The sequence below is a fragment of the Neolamprologus multifasciatus genome, chromosome 5 (genome assembly GCF_963576455.1).
Source record: "Neolamprologus multifasciatus chromosome 5, fNeoMul1.2, whole genome shotgun sequence".
Lineage (NCBI taxonomy): Eukaryota > Metazoa > Chordata > Actinopteri > Cichliformes > Cichlidae > Neolamprologus > Neolamprologus multifasciatus.
In genome coordinates this window covers 152164-172475 of record NC_140443.1, presented here as the reverse complement: position 1 = coordinate 172475, position 20312 = coordinate 152164, and the positions used below count along the sequence as shown (strand labels likewise).

Below are 20312 nucleotides of genomic sequence, written 5' to 3'. Positions count from 1 at the left end.
TGAGGGCGGAGCCTGCAGTGGTTGTCTTATTTCTTCAGACAGGCACCACTCACCCACAGGAGACGAACCGACCAATCAGATCAGAGGAAACGAGCTCCAGAGCTCACCTGAAAGCCTCATGGTTTAATTAACATCTGCAGCAGCTGGACAGAGCGATCCCTGACGACCTGCTCAGTTCCTCGTGGTCAGACCTCCAGAATCTCCTCCTCTCATCATCATAATAATAATGGATTGCATTTATAAAGCGCTTTACAATGCCACTATTCATTCACTCTCACATTCACACACTGGTGGAGGCAGCTACAGGTGGAGGCAGCTACAGGTGTAGCCACAGCTGCCCTGGGCCAGACTGACAGAGGCGAGGCTGCCATATCGCACCATTGGCCCCTCTGGCCAACACCAGTAGGCGGTAGGTGAAGTGTCTTGCCCAAGGACACAACGACCGAGACTGTCCGAGCCGGAGCTCGAACCAGCAACCTTCTGATTACAAGACAAACTGCCAGCTCTTGAGCCACGATCGCCCCAGTGTAGTAACAGTCATCAACTACACTGATTACATCGAATGAACGACTGACTCTGTTTTATTAAGGACACAGGAAGTTTGATCTACGTGAAAGAATAAAGTCGCTGTGGAAATAAAACATAAATAAACACAATGAATCTTTAAAGGTTTAATACAGGTCGTACATGAACATGTCATTCACTGCTGATGTACAACAATACATCCCAGCGTTAACCTCTGACCTCTGTGGTGTTCATGATCAGACTTCTCACTTACCTGGGCCAGGGGTCTCAAACTCGTGTCACCCCTACTTATATATTGAAATGAGGAAATCTAATGTAATTCTTCTGTTTGTTGTTGAGCTAAATGTTAAAACAAGTTCTTTCTGAGCAGAGACACCAACATGCTGAGGCTGTGCAGAGTCACACTGCAGGTGTTACATACGAACACACTGATGGCAGCATTGCTCTGACGTGTGTGCAGGACCAGTGTGTTTGTTTGCTCGCTCAGTGAAAGGCTCCAGTTTTGTCTTCTTATACAATATTTGACATTTGAAACAACAAACAAAACATTTTAGGAAATATTTGTGGGCGTTTGTGGCCGTCCAATCAGATCTCACACAGCTCATATAAGTTAGAGAGTTCAGCGTGCACATCCGTCATACAGCAGATGAATATTAATGCTCTACGCTTTCACATTAACTATTTTATTTCCTACATTTGTGTGAACATTTTTATTTTATCTTACATGTCGTTGTAGGCGGGCCGCTCGTCCTGCAGGGGGCAGTAGTGCAGACATAAAACCGGATGCAGTGGTGGAGCCGGTGACGTGTTTCCTGTTAGTGTGCGTGCTGTGTTCGTGTGTGTTTGGATGGTTCCTGCTCGGTTGTTGGATTAACGGCTAAACTCCGCAGCAGACATGGTGAGAATCGGCATTTTAATCTGTTGTGTTCACTGACGTCACAGCCGTGTGCACGTTAATCAATATTCATTATTAGTCAGTGATCAGGAAGCGCTCAGCGGGCTCTGTGAGGAGCCGCTCCTCCGACTCCAAACCGTGTTAAACACTCGGAGTTAAAAACAGCAGATTTTTGAATGGAGTCTGGTGGAGCAGCTGAAACATGGAGACGACTGAGCAACCAAAGCAGACCGTGATCACCTGGTGTATCGATCGCTGTATACATACATCGCTGTATGTATACATGTATGTATGTGTACAGCGATGTATTGAACAGTGATGCTCACTTCACCTACCGCCTACTGGTGTTGGCCAGAGGGGCCGATGGCGCGATAGGGCAGCCTCGCCTCTGTCAGTCTGTCCCAGGCCAGCTGTGGCTACACCTGTAGCTGCCTCCACCAGTGTGTGACTGTGAGAGTGAATGAAGAGTGGCATTGTAAAGCGCTTTGAGGGGTCCTGAACAGCGCTGTATAAATGCAATCCATCATCAGCCTGATTAAACTGCTGATTTTAATGGAGTCTGGTGGGAGCGGCAGTCTGGGTCTCAGCTCGTGCCCAGGTGTCATCTTTACCTGGATAACACCTCCAGGCCCAGCTGCAGGCCAGCAAGGTTCAGAGGAGGTGCTTGGTGACCTCACGTGCTATTGGTTACCATGACATCACCTCCTCTTTGAGCTCCACATGTTTCCAGATGTTTCTCACTCCGATCTTCTCTCTGTGCAGGCGAGGAACGCCGAGAAGGCCATGTAAGTACTTCCTGTCAGAGATGTGCTGTATGACCCCCCCCCACACACACACACACACCTGTCCTCCTCTTCCTGCTGTCCTCCTCTTCCTGCTGTCCTCCTCTTCCTGCTGTCCTCCTCTTCCTGCTGTCCTCCTCTTCCTGCTGTCCTCCTCCTCTTCCGGCTGTCCTCCTCCTCTTCCGGCTGTCCTCCTCTTCCGGCTGTCCTCCTCTTCCGGCTGTCCTCCTCTTCCTCTTCCGGCTGTCCTCCTCTTCTTCTTCCGGCTGTCCTCCTCTTCCTCTTCCGGCTGTCCTCCTCTTCCTCTTCCGGCTGTCCTCCTCTTCCTCTTCCGGCTGTCCTCCTCTTCCTCTTCCGGCTGTCCTCCTCCACCTGACTTCCTCTTCCGGCTGTCCTCCTCTTCCACCTGTCCTCTTCCTGCTGTCCTCCTCTTCCACCTGTCCTCTTCCTGCTGTCCTCCTCTTCCACCTGTCCTCTTCCTGCTGTCCTCCTCTTCCACCTGTCCTCTTCCTGCTGTCCTCCTCCACCTGACCTCCTCTTCCTGCTGTCCTCCTCCACCTGACCTCCTCTTTGGGTAAATGTGTCCCTCTGCTTCGTCTGTCAGGACGGCCCTGGCACGGTTCAGGCAGGCTCAGCTGGAGGAAGGAAAAGTCAAGGTGAGTTTATCGTCATGGTTACAAAGAACAGCATTTCTCTGTACAATGAAATTCTTTCTCTGTTGTCCACACAGATGCCGGTTAATATCTGCAAATAGAACTAGAACAAATAAAATACATGTGCAAAAATTATTATTACTATTAAGATAGGTCAGCTGTTCAAGAGTCTGATAGGGGAAGGAGTTGTTGATGTTCTGGATTTCGCACTTCTAAACCTTCGTCCTCAGCAGAAGTTTGAGGAGTCTGTGTTGGGGGTGTGGGGGGTCGTTGAGGATGGAGGCAGCTCTCTTCTGGACTCTGTGATGGTAGATGCTCTGCAGAGAGGGCAGCGGGGTCCTGATGATCTTCTCCGCGATTGTTATCAGTCTGCAGGCGTTTGCGGTCTATAGCAGTAGTGCTGCCGTCAAAAAAACACCTGTCTGCCTGATCTCTCACCTGTAGGAAAGAAGACCCTTTCTGGCCTCAGAGTGCAGTGAACTTCCTAAAGCTGAAAAATGGAGACGACAGGTAGTCACGCTGCAGCGCTAGTATCAGTAGTGGTGATGGTACCTGCAGTCAGGTGTACTGAGTGTGTCCTGTGTTTCAGATTATCAGTGAAATCTCAAAGAAGGTCGCTCAGATCCAGAACGGTGAGTCCAGTCTCTTCCTCACTTCCTCCCCTTCTCTCACCTGTGCCTCGCCTGTCTCTCACCTGTGCCTCGCCTGTCTCTCACCTGTGCCTCGCCTGTGTCGTCTCGCCTGTGTCGTCTCGCCTGTGTCGTCTCGCCTGTGTCGTCTCGCCTGTGTCGTCTCGCCTGTGTCGTCTCGCCTGTGTCGTCTCGCCTGTGTCGTCTCGCCTGTGTCTCACCTGTGTCTCACCTGTGCAGCTGGTCTGGGTGAGTTCAGGATTCGGGATCTGAACGATGAGATCAACAAGCTGCTGAGAGAGAAAGGTCACTGGGAGGTCCGCATCAAAGAGCTCGGAGGACCCGACTACGCAGTAAGAGATACTCAGGAGTTCACGTTTAATCTGAGCCACCAAAGGGTCAGATTAATAGAACTGTTACCATAGTAACCACTGATTTAAAGCCTGCTGCGATGAGTCACGTGACCCTGAATGTTGTAATCTGTGTAACATCGTGCTGCGAGACTTTCATCAAATCCTGACTTGATATTGATAATCTTGATTTATTATCAGTAATCATGGCAAGTTATTGATAAGTCCAACTTATTTATCAATCGGCGCAATCGAAGCAGCTGACCGCGTGTTTGTGTCGCAGCGCATCGGGCCAAGGATGTTGGACCATGAGGGAAAGGAGGTGCCTGGAAACCGCGGCTATAAATACTTTGGAGCTGCCAGAGACCTGCCAGGAGTCCGGGAGCTGTTCGAGAAGGAGCGTACGTATTTGCATCACTTCCTGTTTGATGTCACACTGTCACACCATCGGTGCTCACCAAGTATGCAATCTCCCAGCTACCCCAGCGCCGAGGAAGACAAGGGGGGAGCTGATGAAGGATGTGGATGCAGAGTATTACGGCTACAGAGACGAAGACGACGGCGTCCTTCTTCCTCTGGAGGCGCAGTACGAGAAACAAGGTTCATAATCCCCAGATTATAAAATAATCCAGAGCATATGTGAAAATCCTGGATGATGGAGTTATTGGATTATAGTTCAGCTTCAGGTAACCTCACCTGTGTGTGTGTGTGTAGCTGTGCTGGAGGCCGTCCACAGGTGGAAAACGGAGAGAGAGTCTCGAGTGTCTGGAGAGAAACAGCAGGAGGAGGAAGAGGAGGAGAGCATCTACACCGTCTACAACGAAGAGGTGAACTGTCTTTACCTGCTCAGCCAATCAGCTTCTGTCACGTGACCTTGGCACACCTGAGAGCGGTTCACTCGTAGAAACACACCGTCTGGTGTGAGCGTGCGACTCTGACATGTAATCCAGATAAAATGATCCGGGTTTTCCTTCATGGATCATGTTTTTAATCCGGGTGCAGGTTTAAGGATTAATCCAGGTTATCAGTACTGGTTATCAGGGCTGAGATCATTACGACATACGATACGTTTGATGTGAACAGCTGGATTATTGCAGTAGCCATGTTTACCTCGTCTGCTGTATCGTGATGCGAGGACGAGCTGAAGACGTTGAGGTAGACGTCATCCAGGTGAGGACGTCCCAGAAGGTCGACCCTGTTCATCGTTTTCAGTGAAACATTTCAGTGTCAGCTGGTCTTTGATTGGTAGTTACAACAATTTGCATATCAATGATGATGACCTCACAGCCCATTGTTAGTGCTGCTTGTTCATCGGGTTGGAAACCTGCAGTCAGCTGAGCCTGAAGAAGTCACCTGATGTTTCACTGAAGATGTCCAGCTGAACAGAGTCAGCCTTCTGAGTCTGACAGACGGCGTTTACGTGATTTTCATTTTATTTAACATTCAATCCAGTGACCCAACGTTACAGGTTATTTACAGAAACATGGTGGACATTTTGAGGGCGTCCTTAAATCATCCAAGTTAAATAAGTTTAGAGAAGAGAAAAATAAAGACTAATGTACTGACAAACACACACACACAGATGTGCTTGAACATGAACAATCCTTTTTGATTTCTGCAGCCTGATGACCAGGAGAACCAGGAGGAGCTGGAGGGAGAGGATGGAGGCCTCGCCTTCATCGCACACGTACCTGTTCCATCTCAGAAAGAGGTGAGACACACAAACACGCTTGCCTGCAGCGTGAGGACCCTCACTGCCAAGGATGACACCTGATTCTAACCAGAGCCTTGGAAGCAGCTCTGACTGCTTCAGAGAGCCAACAACGTGGCCTACCTGAGTGGGCGTCACCTTTGAGCAGCACACCTGTGCAGGCGGTGTTATCTTTATATTTCCCAGGAGGTGCAGCTCAGCCTACCGTGCAGGGTTTCAGTTTGGTCTGTTCAATTCACTTTTATTCACACAGCGCCAAATCACAACAGCAGTCGCCTCAGGGTGCTTTATGCTGTAAGGTCGACCCTACAATAATACACACAGAGAAAACCCAACAATCATATGACCCCCTATGAGCAGCACTTTGGCGACAGTGGGAAGGAAAAACTCCCTTTTAACAGGAAGAAACCTCCAGCAGAACCAGGCTCAGGGAGGGGCGGGGCCATCTGCTGCGAGAGAAGGAAGACAGGATAAAGACATGACGAGACCGTGGTCGTGTCCAAATTCATGGGCTGCTTCCTCCTGAGGCCGCATTTGTAGACCGATTACGTCACAGCGACGAAGGCTGTCCAAATTCGTAGACTCCTCCGAATGCAGCCGACAAATGCGTCCTCCTTTTCCCCGAATTTGAAGGATGGGTCGGGTGTGTCCTTCGTGGCCCACCATATCCCAGAATTCATAGCGCGGCCCAGCCAAACTCCAGTTTCCAACAATGGCGGCCGCTACTAAGTTTTAAAATTACTCTTATTATTCTTTCTGGGTCACAAAATAAACTTTTAACATATTTTCAGGCGAGAAAGTAGCTGAGTAAACATCAAATATCTGCTCGGTTTATCAAGATATCGCATATTTGCAAAAGCGCTTCGACGTTTTCGGAGCATCTGCTACCCACCAGCTCGACAGCTAGCCGGAGCTCGAGGGTCACTGAAGCCGCCGAGAACGGCACAACTCCCGGCACATCATTTTCAGATCACCGCGGGGTTTCACTACTCGGGTTAAACGTAACATATAAGTCACTTAGACAACCTAAAAATGTTATTGTTGGGCTTTTTTCAGTGTTTTGTTTGTTCCTGAGTAAATCGGTTTGGCTGAGATTAAAGTCATTAGATTAGATAAAATAAAACTTTATTAATCCCCCGGGTGGTTTTCACACAGCTGAATAAACGTCAAACAGAAAACTGATTAAACAGAAGTGTTAGACGGTCGAGAGTTTACTCCAGTGTCCTGTTATATTTTAGATAGCAAGGAGCAGACGGCCGAGTTTATTAAACTCCACCGAGACAGCGGTGACGCTAATCAGAAGGCTAGACCGTCACATTTCACAGCCGTTTACTTCCGGCCTACACGACCGTCTGAGGACCCGGCCCACGTAGACCGCGAAGGCCGGGTCCTCAGGAGGATGCAGCCCATGAATTTGGACACGACCAGAGGTTAATAACAGATATGATTCAGTGCAGAGGTCTGTTAACACATAGTGAGTGAAGAAGAAACACCCAGTGCATCATGGGAATCCTCCAGAACGGTCTAGTGATGAAGCACCTGTGGTACATAGTTCAGGAGTAACCTCCCTGTCTATCTGTCTCTCAGGTGGAGGAGGCTTTGGTCAGGAGGAAGAAGATGGAGTTGCTGCAGCGTTACGCCAGCGAGACTCTTCAGGCTCAGAGTCAGGAGGCCCGAGCTCTGCTGGGGCTCTGACCCGTGTGTTTGCTGCTGTACATACCGGCGTGTTTTTTACTTTTTCTTAATAAAAACTTTCTGCTCTTCAGTTTCTTCTCGTCTACTTTTCTTGCTCATAGTGAACCTCAGGTCTGCCCCCTGCTGGACAGTGAAGTGAACATATTTCATTGAGGGGAAAGAAATGTTGCTGACAAACGTAGATTTAAAGTTCCACAGAGAAAATAAGCGCAGGGTTGGCGTGACAGTACCACAGCAGCTGGTCATGCCGACATGACGCCAGTTTTATTGGCAGAAGAAACGTCGACATTAGCTGCGTCTTTTGTGATAGAAAAAGTGGTGAGAGCGTGGAAGTGGCTCAGTTTCCTCCGTCAGACGGAGCAATCCTGTTTGCAGCATAAGCCGCCATCAGGTCCTGACAAAGTCCGCTGCTGCGACGTCAAAAGCACGTCCACACGAGCATCAGCTGTTCTGCAGGTGATACAGAACTGCGTCTGCTAAACCTGGCGCCGGGAGCAGGCTGGTCTTCCACGCCAAAAGCCCCTTTTCCATTACAATAGAGTGCCTCCTAATATGCGTGGTCGTCGTCATAGCAGCACAGTCGAGCGTCCTGTGATGTCATTGGCATGTGACACGAGCGCTACTACAAAGGTGGGCGTGGACGATACACCTGCTCGGTCTGTGGCTGTCCGTCAGATTTGGGAACACGGCGTTGTTTTTGTTGAGTTTGAAAAATGTTGGTTTTGATTTGTGAATGAGACGCTCTCAGCGAGCGACGCCACTGACCAGCCAATCGGTGGCATACAGTCTGACGTCAGATGTTAGCACCTGCTCGGATGGCTTGGAGCCGTGCAGGTGCTATTTTAGCACACAGTGCTACGACCTGATGGAAACCCTGAAGACTTGAGACTGTCGATCCCAGTCGGTACTAAAGGAACGAGTGCACCTGTGCTTCAGTCATTGATGGGAGGAACGCCCGGATTCTTACCTGAGACTTGAATGACGGCACCAAACCACAGCAGCAGTCTCCTCCGGCGCTTTTAACTAGAGACTCGACAGCAATTTAGTGCAACTGATCTCAAAACTGGGAAAAAGAATCACAAACATCATGAATTTAGGGAAAAGTTCATCTGTGACAGACTGGCGTGCATCCTCTCACCTGTGACAGCTAAAATAGGCTCCACCCCCCATGACCGTGAAATGGATAAGCAGAAGAAAACCTGGAACATGTTTGTGCAGCTTGTTTTATTCTTTTGTTTTCATTTCCAGCTGGATATCACAAAGGTTTTCCATCGCTATGGTAACGATGCTTCTTCTGTGGGCCTCACATTCACACTACCTTTAACCTCAGCAGGGGTCAAAGGTTCATCAGCAGCACCACGCTGTGCCGTCAACACTGAGGCTGCTGCAGTACTTCAGTCTGTGTCATCATGTGGCTTCAATCTGCCCGTTGATTGGTGGCAACGTTCTGCAGCATGAGGCTGATTAATAACCTAACGCTGCATGTGATGTGAGGAGGAGACGTGTGTGTGTGTGTCTGTGTGTGTGTGTGTCTGTCTGTGCCTGTGTGTGTGTGTGTGTGTTTCTGTTTCTGTGTGTGTGTGTGTGTCTGTCTGTGTGTGTGTGTCTGTTTGTGTCTGTCTGTGCCTGTGTGTGTGTGTGTGTGTCTGTGTGTGTGTGTGTCTGTGTGTGTCTGTCTGTGCCTGTGTGTGTGTGTTTCTGTTTCTGTGTGTCTGTCTGTGTGTGTGTGTCTGTTTGTGCCTGTGTGTGTGTGTGTGTCTGTGTGTGTGTGTCTGTGTCTGTCTCTGTGTGTGTGTGTGTGTGTCTGTCTCTGTGTGTGTGTCCTTCCTGCACAGCACCAGCAGCACTGAAACACAGCAGGATCTGGTTCTGTTTCAGCATCTTTATCTCCAGTAAACCAAACGTGACCCTGAACCTCAACTTGAAGCTGAACCTGAGGTGGATCCAGGTGACTCCTCCCACCTGTACAGGTACAGTTTACACTTTATTTATAGATCATGTCTGAGACTAAAAGCTGAGTGTTTAGCTCAGGTAACAGGATCTATTTTTCATTCCCTGTTATCAGCGTAATATAGGAGCTAATCAACTAATGACCAAACTAACATGACCAGGTTATCTCGAGGCCACGCCTTCTCCTCCACAGGTAACCCCTCCCTCATCTCCGTCTGTGTCACAGGAAAATACCGTTGAATACAGCTGAACAGAAGCTTTTTTTGTGGTGACAACACAAGTGTGCTGCATCAGGCTCCTCCCACTGGTGACATCACAGCTGTGTGGCTATAAAGAGCGATGAGTGGCAGAGGGAGCTGCGCGTCATGTGGTGTCGAGGTTTCCTGCAGCAGACGGTCAGACATGTTTCCAGCAGGCAGGTCAGTGTGTGACTGATAACTATTGATAATCTATTGATCGATTACTGTTCGTCAGACCACAGTAGGCTTCTTCACATGATGGAGGAAAAGCGAATAACTTCTCTCTCGTACCTGTCCGTCAGGCGGGTGTCATCTTCGATGTGGATGGCGTCCTGGTGCGTGGGTCCGCCGTGATCCCAGCTGCTCGGCGAGCTTTCAGGAAGCTGCTGGACAGTAACAACAACTTCCTATTTCCCACTGTCTTCGTCACCAATGCAGGAAGCTGCCAGAGACGCCACAAAGCCCAGCAGCTGTCTCACCTGCTGGACGTCCAGGTAGGAGGCTGTAGAACTTCCTGTTTTGATGCCAGCTGTGTAGGCGCCGTTTTTCGATCGATTATTTAAGCTTTTTTGGACTCTTACGTATAATTTAACACAGTCAGCCCGTTTCCTCACCTCTCAGTGAGCCTCCTCCCTACCTGTGTGTGTCTTAGGTGATTCTGGTAAAATTAATCTGCGCTCGCCGTGTTCTCGCCGTGGAAGCTGTGACACGGCTGCACAAACACACTCAGGGCTTCTCCGTGTTCACTCTGTTGAGCTTTAATGTCATTAATTTATAACTTTAAGAGGTCCCATGACTCTAAATTCAACTCAGGAGGTGATGAAGAGGAGGAAGACAGCCCTAACATCACATGACTGTCACATGGTGCGAGGGCTTGGCTCTGGTTGGTAGAGCTACTGATACGAGTACCGATACTCTTTAAAGGCAGCTGATGCAGGAGAGCAGAATCATCTATCTGCTAATTCTGAACACATTTTACTGACTTTGACTTTACACAGTAATGAGTTAACACAATAAAACACACCTTTCAGCTCTTATTTTGAAGAGCTGGATGTAACTGTTCCTGTCTCTAAGGAGCAGCTCAGCTGACCCGTGTCACGACTCTGTGTGTTATTCTTGTTGTGAATTTAACACCTTTAACCTCCGTGTGGCTCAATACTGTGTAACATGATGTCAGACAGGGACATTTATTATTTTGACATGAGCATTTTTAAGGCCGTCAGTGTTAGCGTGTTAACATTAACGTTAACATTAACGTGTTAACATTAACGCGTTAATGTTAACACGTTAATGTTAACACGTTAATGTTAACACGTTAACGTTAACGTGTTAACATTAACGCGTTAATGTTAACACGTTAATGTTAATGTTAACACGTGTTAACATTAACGTGTTAACATTAACACGTTAATGTTAACACGTTAATGTTAACACGTTAATGTTAACACGTTAACGTTAACGTGTTAACATTAACGCGTTAATGTTAACACGTTAATGTTAACATTAATGTTAACATTAACGTGTTAATGTTAACATTAATGTTAACACGTTAATGTTAACGTGTTAACATTAACGTGTTAACATTAACGTGTTAACGTGTTAACATTAATGTTAACATTAACGCGTTAATGTTAACACGTTAATGTTAACATTAATGTTAACATTAATGTTAACACGTTAATGTTAACGTGTTAACATTAATGTTAACATTAACACGTTAATGTTAACATTAATGTGTTAACATTAACGTGTTAACATTAACGTGTTAACATTAACGTGTTAATGTTAACACATTAACGTTAACACATTAATGTTAACACACGTGTTAACATTAATGTTAACACATTAACGTGTTAACATTAACGTGTTAACATTAACGCGTTAACATTTTTAGCACAATGACCACGTGGATCGCAGAATGGACAGACTTTGGATAAACTGACGTTTCAGGCAGTTTGAGTCATTCTGCGCTCCAGATGGGTTACTTGTGTTAAAATTTTAATTGCATTACGTTAACATTGACAGCCCTAAAATGTTTTAATTCATTGTGTTGTTGCTCATATCTGTGCTGTGATTGGACGCCAGGCTTGAATGTAGAATCATGCGACCACGTCAAGTCCACAGCGCCTCCGAGCGTCCATCTTTAAAGCCCGGCTTACACTGAAGAACATCAGCGCGTCACTTTGTCTCGTGGAGGCGCCGTCAGTGGCTGGGTCCATCTTTTATCTACAGCTGTTCTCTGTCTCTCTGTCTGTCTGTAGATCACGCCGGAGCAGGTGGTCCTTTCCCACAGTCCTTTGCAGATGATGAAGAGTTTCCACGATAAATGCGTCCTTATGTCTGGACAGGGGCCGGTGACGCACATCGCCAACACGTATCCTCCTCAAAGTTCATGAGGGTCAGAAAACAGGACAGGACCTCATCCTGGTGCTCACAGAGATCACGAGGAGGTCCAGGTTTAGCTGCAGCTCTGAGTGCGCTAACCCTGAGGAAACTTTTCTGTTCCAGAAATACTGTTAACATCTACTCTGAGTCAGTTACCATGGTAACAGACTCCAAACTAACCTGCTGGCTGCCATGGTTTCTCTCTGACTCCTCCCCTCTGCTGCACCTGAACCAGCTGACTCATTTCCTCATTCAAGTCAATTCTGTCCAAGCTCAGAGCAGACAATTAATCTGCAGATGTTTTTACAAAAACTATGATAATCAATCACACCGATCAATCATCTGGTTCATTATAATCAATCACTCTGATGGATAAATGGATCTTATTTGAGTTCAGGCTGAGATGACTTTAAAACTAAAGCTGAACTAAATGTGTTTAAAGTCACTGCAGACAGTCTGACTGTAATCTGATTACATTAACCACTGAAAATCACCTGAGTCAGCCTCGGCAGGTCGACCCAGAACCAGATCAGAACATGGGCTCCGTGATGGATCAGCAAACCGAGTCCACTTGCACAGCAGGACGGATCCAAACAGATTTTTGATCAGGGATTCAGATCGGATCAATCCCAGATCCAGGTCTGCTCGGTCATGTCCCAGCTGATCCCGTTTGTTTTGTTTTTTTAAAACTTTTTTTAACTTGAAGCTGATATTCGAGCGACATTATCAGCATTTTTATCCAGTTATGACAGAACTATTCTTTATTTTTACTGGAATTTTTGAAATAATGAAATGGTCGTTAACTGTAGCAAACAGTTTTTATTAAAAACAGACTCGAGGGCAGATCCCTCTTGGACTTCAGCTGAATAATTAGATTTAAAATCAGATCTAAAATTAGGATTCATGAGCACGGTGGCACGGTGGTTAGCACTGTTGCCGCACAGCAAGAAGGTCCTGGGATCAATTCCACCATCAGGTCTTTCTGTGTGGAGTTTGCATGTTCTCCTCGTGTTTGCGTGGATTCTCCCCGGGTACTCCGGTTAATTGATCAATCTAAATTGCCCATAGGTGTGAATGTGAGTGTGAATGGTTGTCTGTCCCTGTGTGTTGGCCCTGTGACAGACTGGCGACCTGTCCAGGGTGTACCCCGCCTCTCGCCCTATGACAGCTGGGATAGGCTCCAGCACCCCCGCAACGCTGAAAAGGATAAGCGAATGGATGGATTCAAGTTGTGATAGCTGACATTATTAAAAATTACATCATTTCTGTCTGCATTGATGAAATCAGTGGTGCAAAGTGATTAAACTGATGTCTTTGCATTCTTCGGTTCCCTGGATTAAAATCGAGGCGCTTTCTTGGCTTTCTTGGCTTCCTTTCTCTACTTGCGCACATGCTTAACTCAGGCTGAACATGCTCAGAGTTGGCTGAACTAACTCTGATCAGCTGTTCAGGGCTGATCACCTCAGAGTTTGTTTTTAAACTCAGAGTTTGATGAACACAGTTCCTGGAATACCCCCCAGGTTAACCTTAATCCTGCTTGTTAACCAGATTTTAACAAATTTGTCCTAATATTTGTCTGGATGATGAGACACTGTGAGGTGTTTTTCACTCAGACAGAGTTTTTGATTGTGGGACTTTAATTTTCTGAATGAAAAATCTGGGTGTTGCGATCCTGAATGGCTCTTCCAGTTTGGGTTTTCAGAGGGTGATGACCATGGAGCAGCTCTCAGAACACCACCCCCTGCTGGACATGGTGGACCACAGCAGGAATCCCACACTTCCTGTGAGTCCTGCAGACATTAAACTCAGAGGCATTTGTGCAAACAGTTTCTGATTGGTGAGAATGAGACTTCGTTCTATCTGGTAAATAGTGCTGATTTTTTTAAAAAAGCAAAAATGACAGTAATCAGTAAGTTAAATTGCACTGCACATGCTCATTAGTGTTTCTTCTTCCAGAGTTATGTTTGTTCATTCCATCATCACTTTGTTTGTTTGTTTCAGTCATCTCCACCACAGAGTCTCCCCCAGATACAAGGTAAGACAGCCAACACACAGGAAGTGGAATGGCTTTTCTTCATCAGCTCCTTTTCTGACTTTCAGTGTTTCCATAGCGATCATCCTGTTTGGGGAGCCAGTCAGATGGGAGACCAATTTGCAGCTGCTGATTGACGTGCTTCTGACCAATGGCAGGCCAGAGCGTGGGTATGACACCCAGCTCTCAGCACAGCTGCCAGTCTTAGCCTGCAACACGGACTTGCTGTGGATGGCTGAGGCCCCATCACCACGGTAACAACCACACACTCCCACGGGTGCTAAAGTGGAGGCGTCCTGCTGATGGCTCTGACCGCTGCTGTGTTGCTGTAGGTTTGGCCATGGGATGTTCTTACTGTGTCTGGAGTCAGTCTACAGGAAGCTGACGGGCCGGGAGCTGGAGTACAAGGCACTGCTGGGAAAACCCAGTCTGGTCACCTACCAGTATGCTGAGCAGGTGTTACGACAGCAGAACTGCAACCGCAGGCTGAACACCATCTATGCCGTGGGGTAACCATACCATCCATATCGAAATCTGTGACAAATAACAACAACACTGTAACAAAATCTATAATGACATCTGTAACATCACCATCTGTAACAACTCCATCTGTAACAACATCTATATCAACACCATCTGTAACATCACCATCTGTAACAACTCCATCTGTAACAACATCTGTAACAACATCTATAATGACATCTGTAACATCACCATCTGTAACATCACCATCTCTAACAACTCCATCTCTAACATCTGTAACAACATCATCTATAACAACTCCATCTATAACAACTCCATCTATAACAACATCTATATCAACACCATCTGTAAGAACACCATCTGTAACGACTCCATCTGTAACGACACCATCCATAACAACTCCATCTCTAACATCTGTAACAACATCATCTGTAACAACACCATCTATAACAACTCCATTTGTAACACCATCTGTAACAACATCTATAATGACATCTGTAACATCACCATCTGTAACAACTCCATCTGTAACAACATCTATATCAACACCATCTGTAACAACTCCATCTCTAACATCTGCAACAACACCATCTATAACAACTCCATCTGTAACACCATCTGTAACAACATCTATAATGACATCTGTAACATCACCATCTGTAACATCACCATCTCTAACAACTCCATCTCTAACATCTGTAACAACATCATCTATAACAACTCCATCTATAACAACATCTATATCAACACCATCTGTAAGAACACCATCTGTAACGACTCCATCTGTAACGACACCATCCATAACAACTCCATCTCTAACATCTGTAACAACATCATCTGTAACAACACCATCTATAACGACTCCATTTGTAACACCATCTGTAACAACATCTATAATGACATCTGTAACATCACCATCTGTAACAACTCCATCTGTAACAACATCTATATCAACACCATCTGTAACATCACCATCTGTAACAACATCTATATCAACACCATCTGTAACAACTCCATCTCTAACATCTGTAACAACACCATCTATAACAACTCCATCTGTAACACCATCTGTAACAACATCTATAATGACATCTGTAACATCACCATCTGTAACATCACCATCTCTAACAACTTCATCTCTAACATCTGTAACAACATCATCTATAACAACTCCATCTATAACAACTCCATCTATAACAACATCTATATCAACACCATCTGTAAGAACACCATCTGTAACGACTCCATCTGTAACGACACCATCCATAACAACTCCATCTCTAACATCTGTAACAACATCATCTGTAACAACACCATCTATAACAACTCCATTTGTAACACCATCTGTAACAACATCTATAATGACATCTGTAACGACACCATCTGTAACACCATCTGTAACAACTCCATCTCTAACAACTCCATCTCTAACATCTGTAACGACATCATCTATAACAACTCCATCTATAACAACTCCATCTATAACAACTCCATCTATAACAACATCTATATCAACACCATCTGTAAGAACACCATCTGTAAGAACACCATCTGTAACAACTCCATCTCTAACAACTCCATCTCTAACATCTGTAACAACACCATCTATAACAACTCCATCTGTAACACCATCTGTAACAACATCTATAATGACATCTGTAACGACTCCATCTGTAACGACTCCATCTGTAACGACTCCATCTGTAAGAACATATGTAACGACATCATCTATAACAACTCCACCTGTAACAACATCATCTATAACAACACCGTCTCTAGCCACACATCTGTAACTCCATCTATAACAACACCATCTGTAACATCATCAGTAAAACATCATCTATAACAACATCTGCTGATAGCTCCTTCTCTATTTGATTGTCCTGTTATTGTGGCAGTTTCACTTTTCCAACTGAGAAATAAAGCAGTTCCTAATTGGGAATTGGTCAGATAAATAAAAAACAAAGTATAATTTCATCATGGCTTTGTTTGTAGTTGTACTGGAAATGTTGTTTGATGTGTCAATCACATATTTTAATCATGTCACATTAGTAATAGTAACATCACTTTCTCACTTTAGTATAGCAAGCTCTTTCCTGACACCAGTTGTATGCATGCATGTAGAATGTTATCACTCACATGGTGGTGCAATTTAATTTAAGATTTTCCACAACAAAGTTTTGAATGCTTTTCAGTTTAATTAATTAATTATAGATTTTGATGGTATTTTACACTGCATCTTGCAGCCCACCAGCAATCACTTGATGGTGTGACCCAGTGTCACACTTTGGGAACCAGTATCTACTTTATTGGCTAATCCAACTGACTTCTTGTTTCCTAGTGACAACCTAATGACGGACATCTATGGTGCTAACTTGTACAACCGTTACCTGGCTCAGCGGCATGCTGCTGTGACAACCACCACCAGGCTGGTTGCCCAGGGAATGGGAAGTGAGGTGATGGCAGAGGAGGAGCCGATGTCTGCAATTCAGTGCCACTCAATCCTGGTACGTACATCACCTTTGAGGTTTACCTCTTTCTTTTTTTGAATGGTGGATGGTCATTAAAAAATTAATTTAAATAATGACGTTGGAGTGCAAAGGCTGTGATTCTAGCATCTACATGGATGTTAAAAACAGCCACAGTAATTATTTTATCTGAGCTGAGCACTAAATCAAATAAAAAGTCTGAGAAATCAGAGAGAAACTCTGTGTAAGGTCCAGATGGACGATAGATGATAACCAATAAGACTGGTTTCACAGCTGCGGTGGACGAGGCTAAGCATCAGGCTTTCAAATGAATTAAAAGTCTAAAGTTGCACACCGATTCGATATTGATTTTAGTGACCTCCGATTGGTTAAAGTGGGAAGGATTACTATGAGCACATCTGCACTCACTCCAGCCTGCTTTAACTTCCAAGTATAAACACTATAAATTATATCATTGAACCTAAAGTAATGAAAACATGAGGAGCAAAATGTAGGAAAGCAAAAATTAAATACTCAGATACATATACTTGAAATTTCTACTTTAGCACAGTAACGATGTATAATTACCTGGTTACTTCCCACCTCCCCAATTCAGTAATCCTGGCCTCCAGAGCTTTAAACAGGATACATTTATGACATGTATTGTTATTAGTAAAGGAGGCCAAGGAGTAATTAAATGTCTGACACAAAGAGCAGGAAAGTGCAGGACGAACAGGTGAAGAGGCCCTGCTGCTAGCGACTCGGCTGCAAGCTAAGCGTAGCTAAGCTAAGCTAAGTTAGTGAATCCCTAAAGACAGTGAGTGAATACTGTGACTGTAATTAGTGGGTGAATCAACAGAGTGCTCTTTGGATAAAGCATGTGACGATCACACCATAAGATAAGTCATTATCTAAAACTAAACAGGCTAAACAACAACATCTGTGAACAGGAACAGGAAGTGATACTGTATTGCAGAGAGAGCCAACACCAAGTCAGTAAATCAGGGCTATCAAGCCTAATTTTGATTTTGAGCATCAGTGATTTAGTCCTTCAAAATAAAAGCACATCTGAGTTCAAAATAATAAGAGTGCAAAAATGCTTATCTTCCCATGTACCTGTCCTCAGGTGTGCACAGGTGTCTACAATCCCCGTCTCCCACTGCCTAGTGACCAGAATAGCAGCATCATGGAGACGGTGTTTCATGGTCACAGAGACCTGGTACCGGAGCCTGACCTGATGGAGCCGAGCCACATGGTGGAGGACGTGGAGGCTGCTGTGGACCTGCTGCTGCAGCAGGAGGGCTCTGACCTCTGACCTTCACAACGGGAAACCTGTACCTGGTTCTCATCAACATACTCCTCTGCCTTTAAACAGAGCTGGTGCTAAATTAATTGCCTGGAGGGACACTCTCTCCTACTCTGATTGGTTGTTTCGTTGGAAAAAGTCCTGCAGCAGCTGATCATCAGTGTGTTGAATAAAGTTTATAAATCTTTGAATTGTGTTTTTATTTTGATATTTTTTGGCAGATATCATCACGTATCCTGAGGGGTGAATGACAGAAAGAGAGCAGCTTTATCTCCATTTGTATCCGAGTACAGACACAGACAGGCTTCTGCTCTCACTGACAGCCGGTGACGGTCAGCCAGCGAAAGCTGCGAGGAGCAGATACATGCTTCATCCACAAACATCCCAGACATACATAAGTACTAATAACTTTCTACATTCATGGGTCAGAATAAAGCTTTTATAATAAAATGAGATGTCTATTAGTCTTTGAAATGTAAATGTAGAGCTGTGGAGCTTAGACACGTGTTTGTTTCATTTACACTCAGTCTTATCGAGTTTGAATGTTGTTGATAATCTCTCTGTGCGAGCAGCTCCGGAGGAAAGACAAGATGATCTTGTAAATATGAAGATTCATGTTCTGCAGTTTGGTGTGAAGGCCAACAAACTGTGTGGTTACACTGTAACCTTGGTTCTCTGAGTGACAGACAGTCTCTCCACTCCGTTACATGTTGCACCTGTACAGATAGGTGCTTTTGTGCCTTTTGGCAGCAAAGCAGGGTTGGAGCTCACTAAGCACACACATGCACTACCAAGTGGACATCAAACAATCGCTGGTTTCACTTCTGCACAGAGGTTTTATATGCAAGCTGTGGGGCATAGCCGGGCTACCCATAGCGTGTTAAAGAAGTATCCACACGTGTGTGTCAATACTGCAAATTTTGTTATTGGTCGGATACCAAGTAAATACAGGACCAGTGTTACCTATAGAAACGCTTTTAATCCTTCAGGAAGCCTGTCGGAGAGAACAGTGTGTCCTGATTTATAAGATGATTCATCATCAATCATTTTAAACATCATTAAATCACTGTAACTTGTACTTTCCACAAAAACAACATAACACAATAAGCTCTCCAAAATAAAAGCTTTCATCTTTTATTTTGGAGAGCTGAATGTAAACATGCCTGTCTCTAATGTGGCTGTAAATAAAACAGGCACCACAGAAAGGTTCAGACATGTTTCACAGCATGTTTGACGGATATTTGTTCTTTAAAAAAAGCTTTCACACAGTTCAGAGGGCACTGATTAACAATAATGTGAAATTACAATCTGATATTGTAGCAGAAAGACTGAAGTCGTGTTTGGATACTATTAGAGATGACCGTCAGTCTTTATGCAAGAAACACATGTAAGTACCAAAGTCAGGTTGATTCTGGATGTGACGGATCAGAACTGAAAACAGGTTTATGTTCTTTATTGATATATTTGAAGCCTTTGATTCTGTAAACCACAAATTCTTAATCGATGTTTTGGACTACAATTTGGTCAGTACTTCAAAAAAGCATTATAACATTTTATAATAATGGTAATATTTGGGTTAAACTTTGGTGGAAACCACTCGGAGAGTTCCCATTTCTCAGGCGTTAAACACGGAGGTCCTGCTGAACGTACGGTTACGGTGTAACCTTGGTTCTCTTAACCCTCTGGGGTCCAGGGTATAATTGGCCATTTTTGACTACTTTTGATTTTACCTCTATATTTCACCTTTAAAATATGTTTTTCTTGCCTTGTTTGGTATCATTATTTTCAGCACAACCTCAAATATCTGAAATTGGAGTTATTTTTTCATTTTGACTATATTAGCACAGCTGATCTAAATTCAGACAAAAAATTTAAATCCGAGTAGAAAAAAGTTATATTTTTTACTGTAAAACCCACAAACATGTTTAACAAATCATTTTCATAACTTGAAATGCAAATAGAAATTGTACATTTCTAAAAGTTATGTACAAGTTTTGCAAACAACAAAGTTATATGGTACTGTTTACCTAAAAATGCAGCCAAGGCCTCAGGCGTTTTTTATATAACCATTTAAATCTATTTACAGAACAATCAGGTGTGCTGCATCAAATAAGAAGGCACACAAATTATTTGTGCCACTTAGTGATGTGTCGGTCGCGAACGAAATGGCTCTTAGAGCCGGCTCTTTGACGTGAACGACGCGAGCCGG

General features: G+C 44.8%; 2 protein-coding genes across 2 annotated transcripts; both read left to right on the top strand.

Moving 5' to 3' along the window:
• The first annotated feature begins 394 nt into the window (after window positions 1–394).
• On the top strand, window positions 395–7310 carry isy1 (ISY1 spliceosome associated protein). Its single transcript, XM_085160724.1, has 11 exons — window positions 395–1423; window positions 2183–2205; window positions 2807–2858; window positions 3300–3365; window positions 3445–3487; window positions 3725–3837; window positions 4118–4235; window positions 4312–4434; window positions 4549–4661; window positions 5456–5545; window positions 7133–7310. Exons 1-11 carry the CDS (start codon window positions 1421–1423, stop codon window positions 7238–7240), a joined length of 852 nt encoding a protein of 283 aa, XP_085016850.1. The 5' UTR covers window positions 395–1420; the 3' UTR covers window positions 7241–7310.
• Window positions 7311–9270: 1960 nt separating this feature from the next.
• On the top strand, window positions 9271–18346 carry LOC146517721 (haloacid dehalogenase-like hydrolase domain-containing 5). Its single transcript, XM_085160716.1, has 9 exons — window positions 9271–9609; window positions 9732–9923; window positions 11691–11803; window positions 13504–13597; window positions 13816–13849; window positions 13926–14100; window positions 14179–14355; window positions 16671–16836; window positions 17924–18346. The coding sequence occupies exons 1-9, from the start codon at window positions 9556–9558 to the stop codon at window positions 18110–18112; spliced, it is 1194 nt and encodes a 397-aa protein (XP_085016842.1). The 5' UTR covers window positions 9271–9555; the 3' UTR covers window positions 18113–18346.
• The last annotated feature ends 1966 nt before the right edge of the window (window positions 18347–20312 follow it).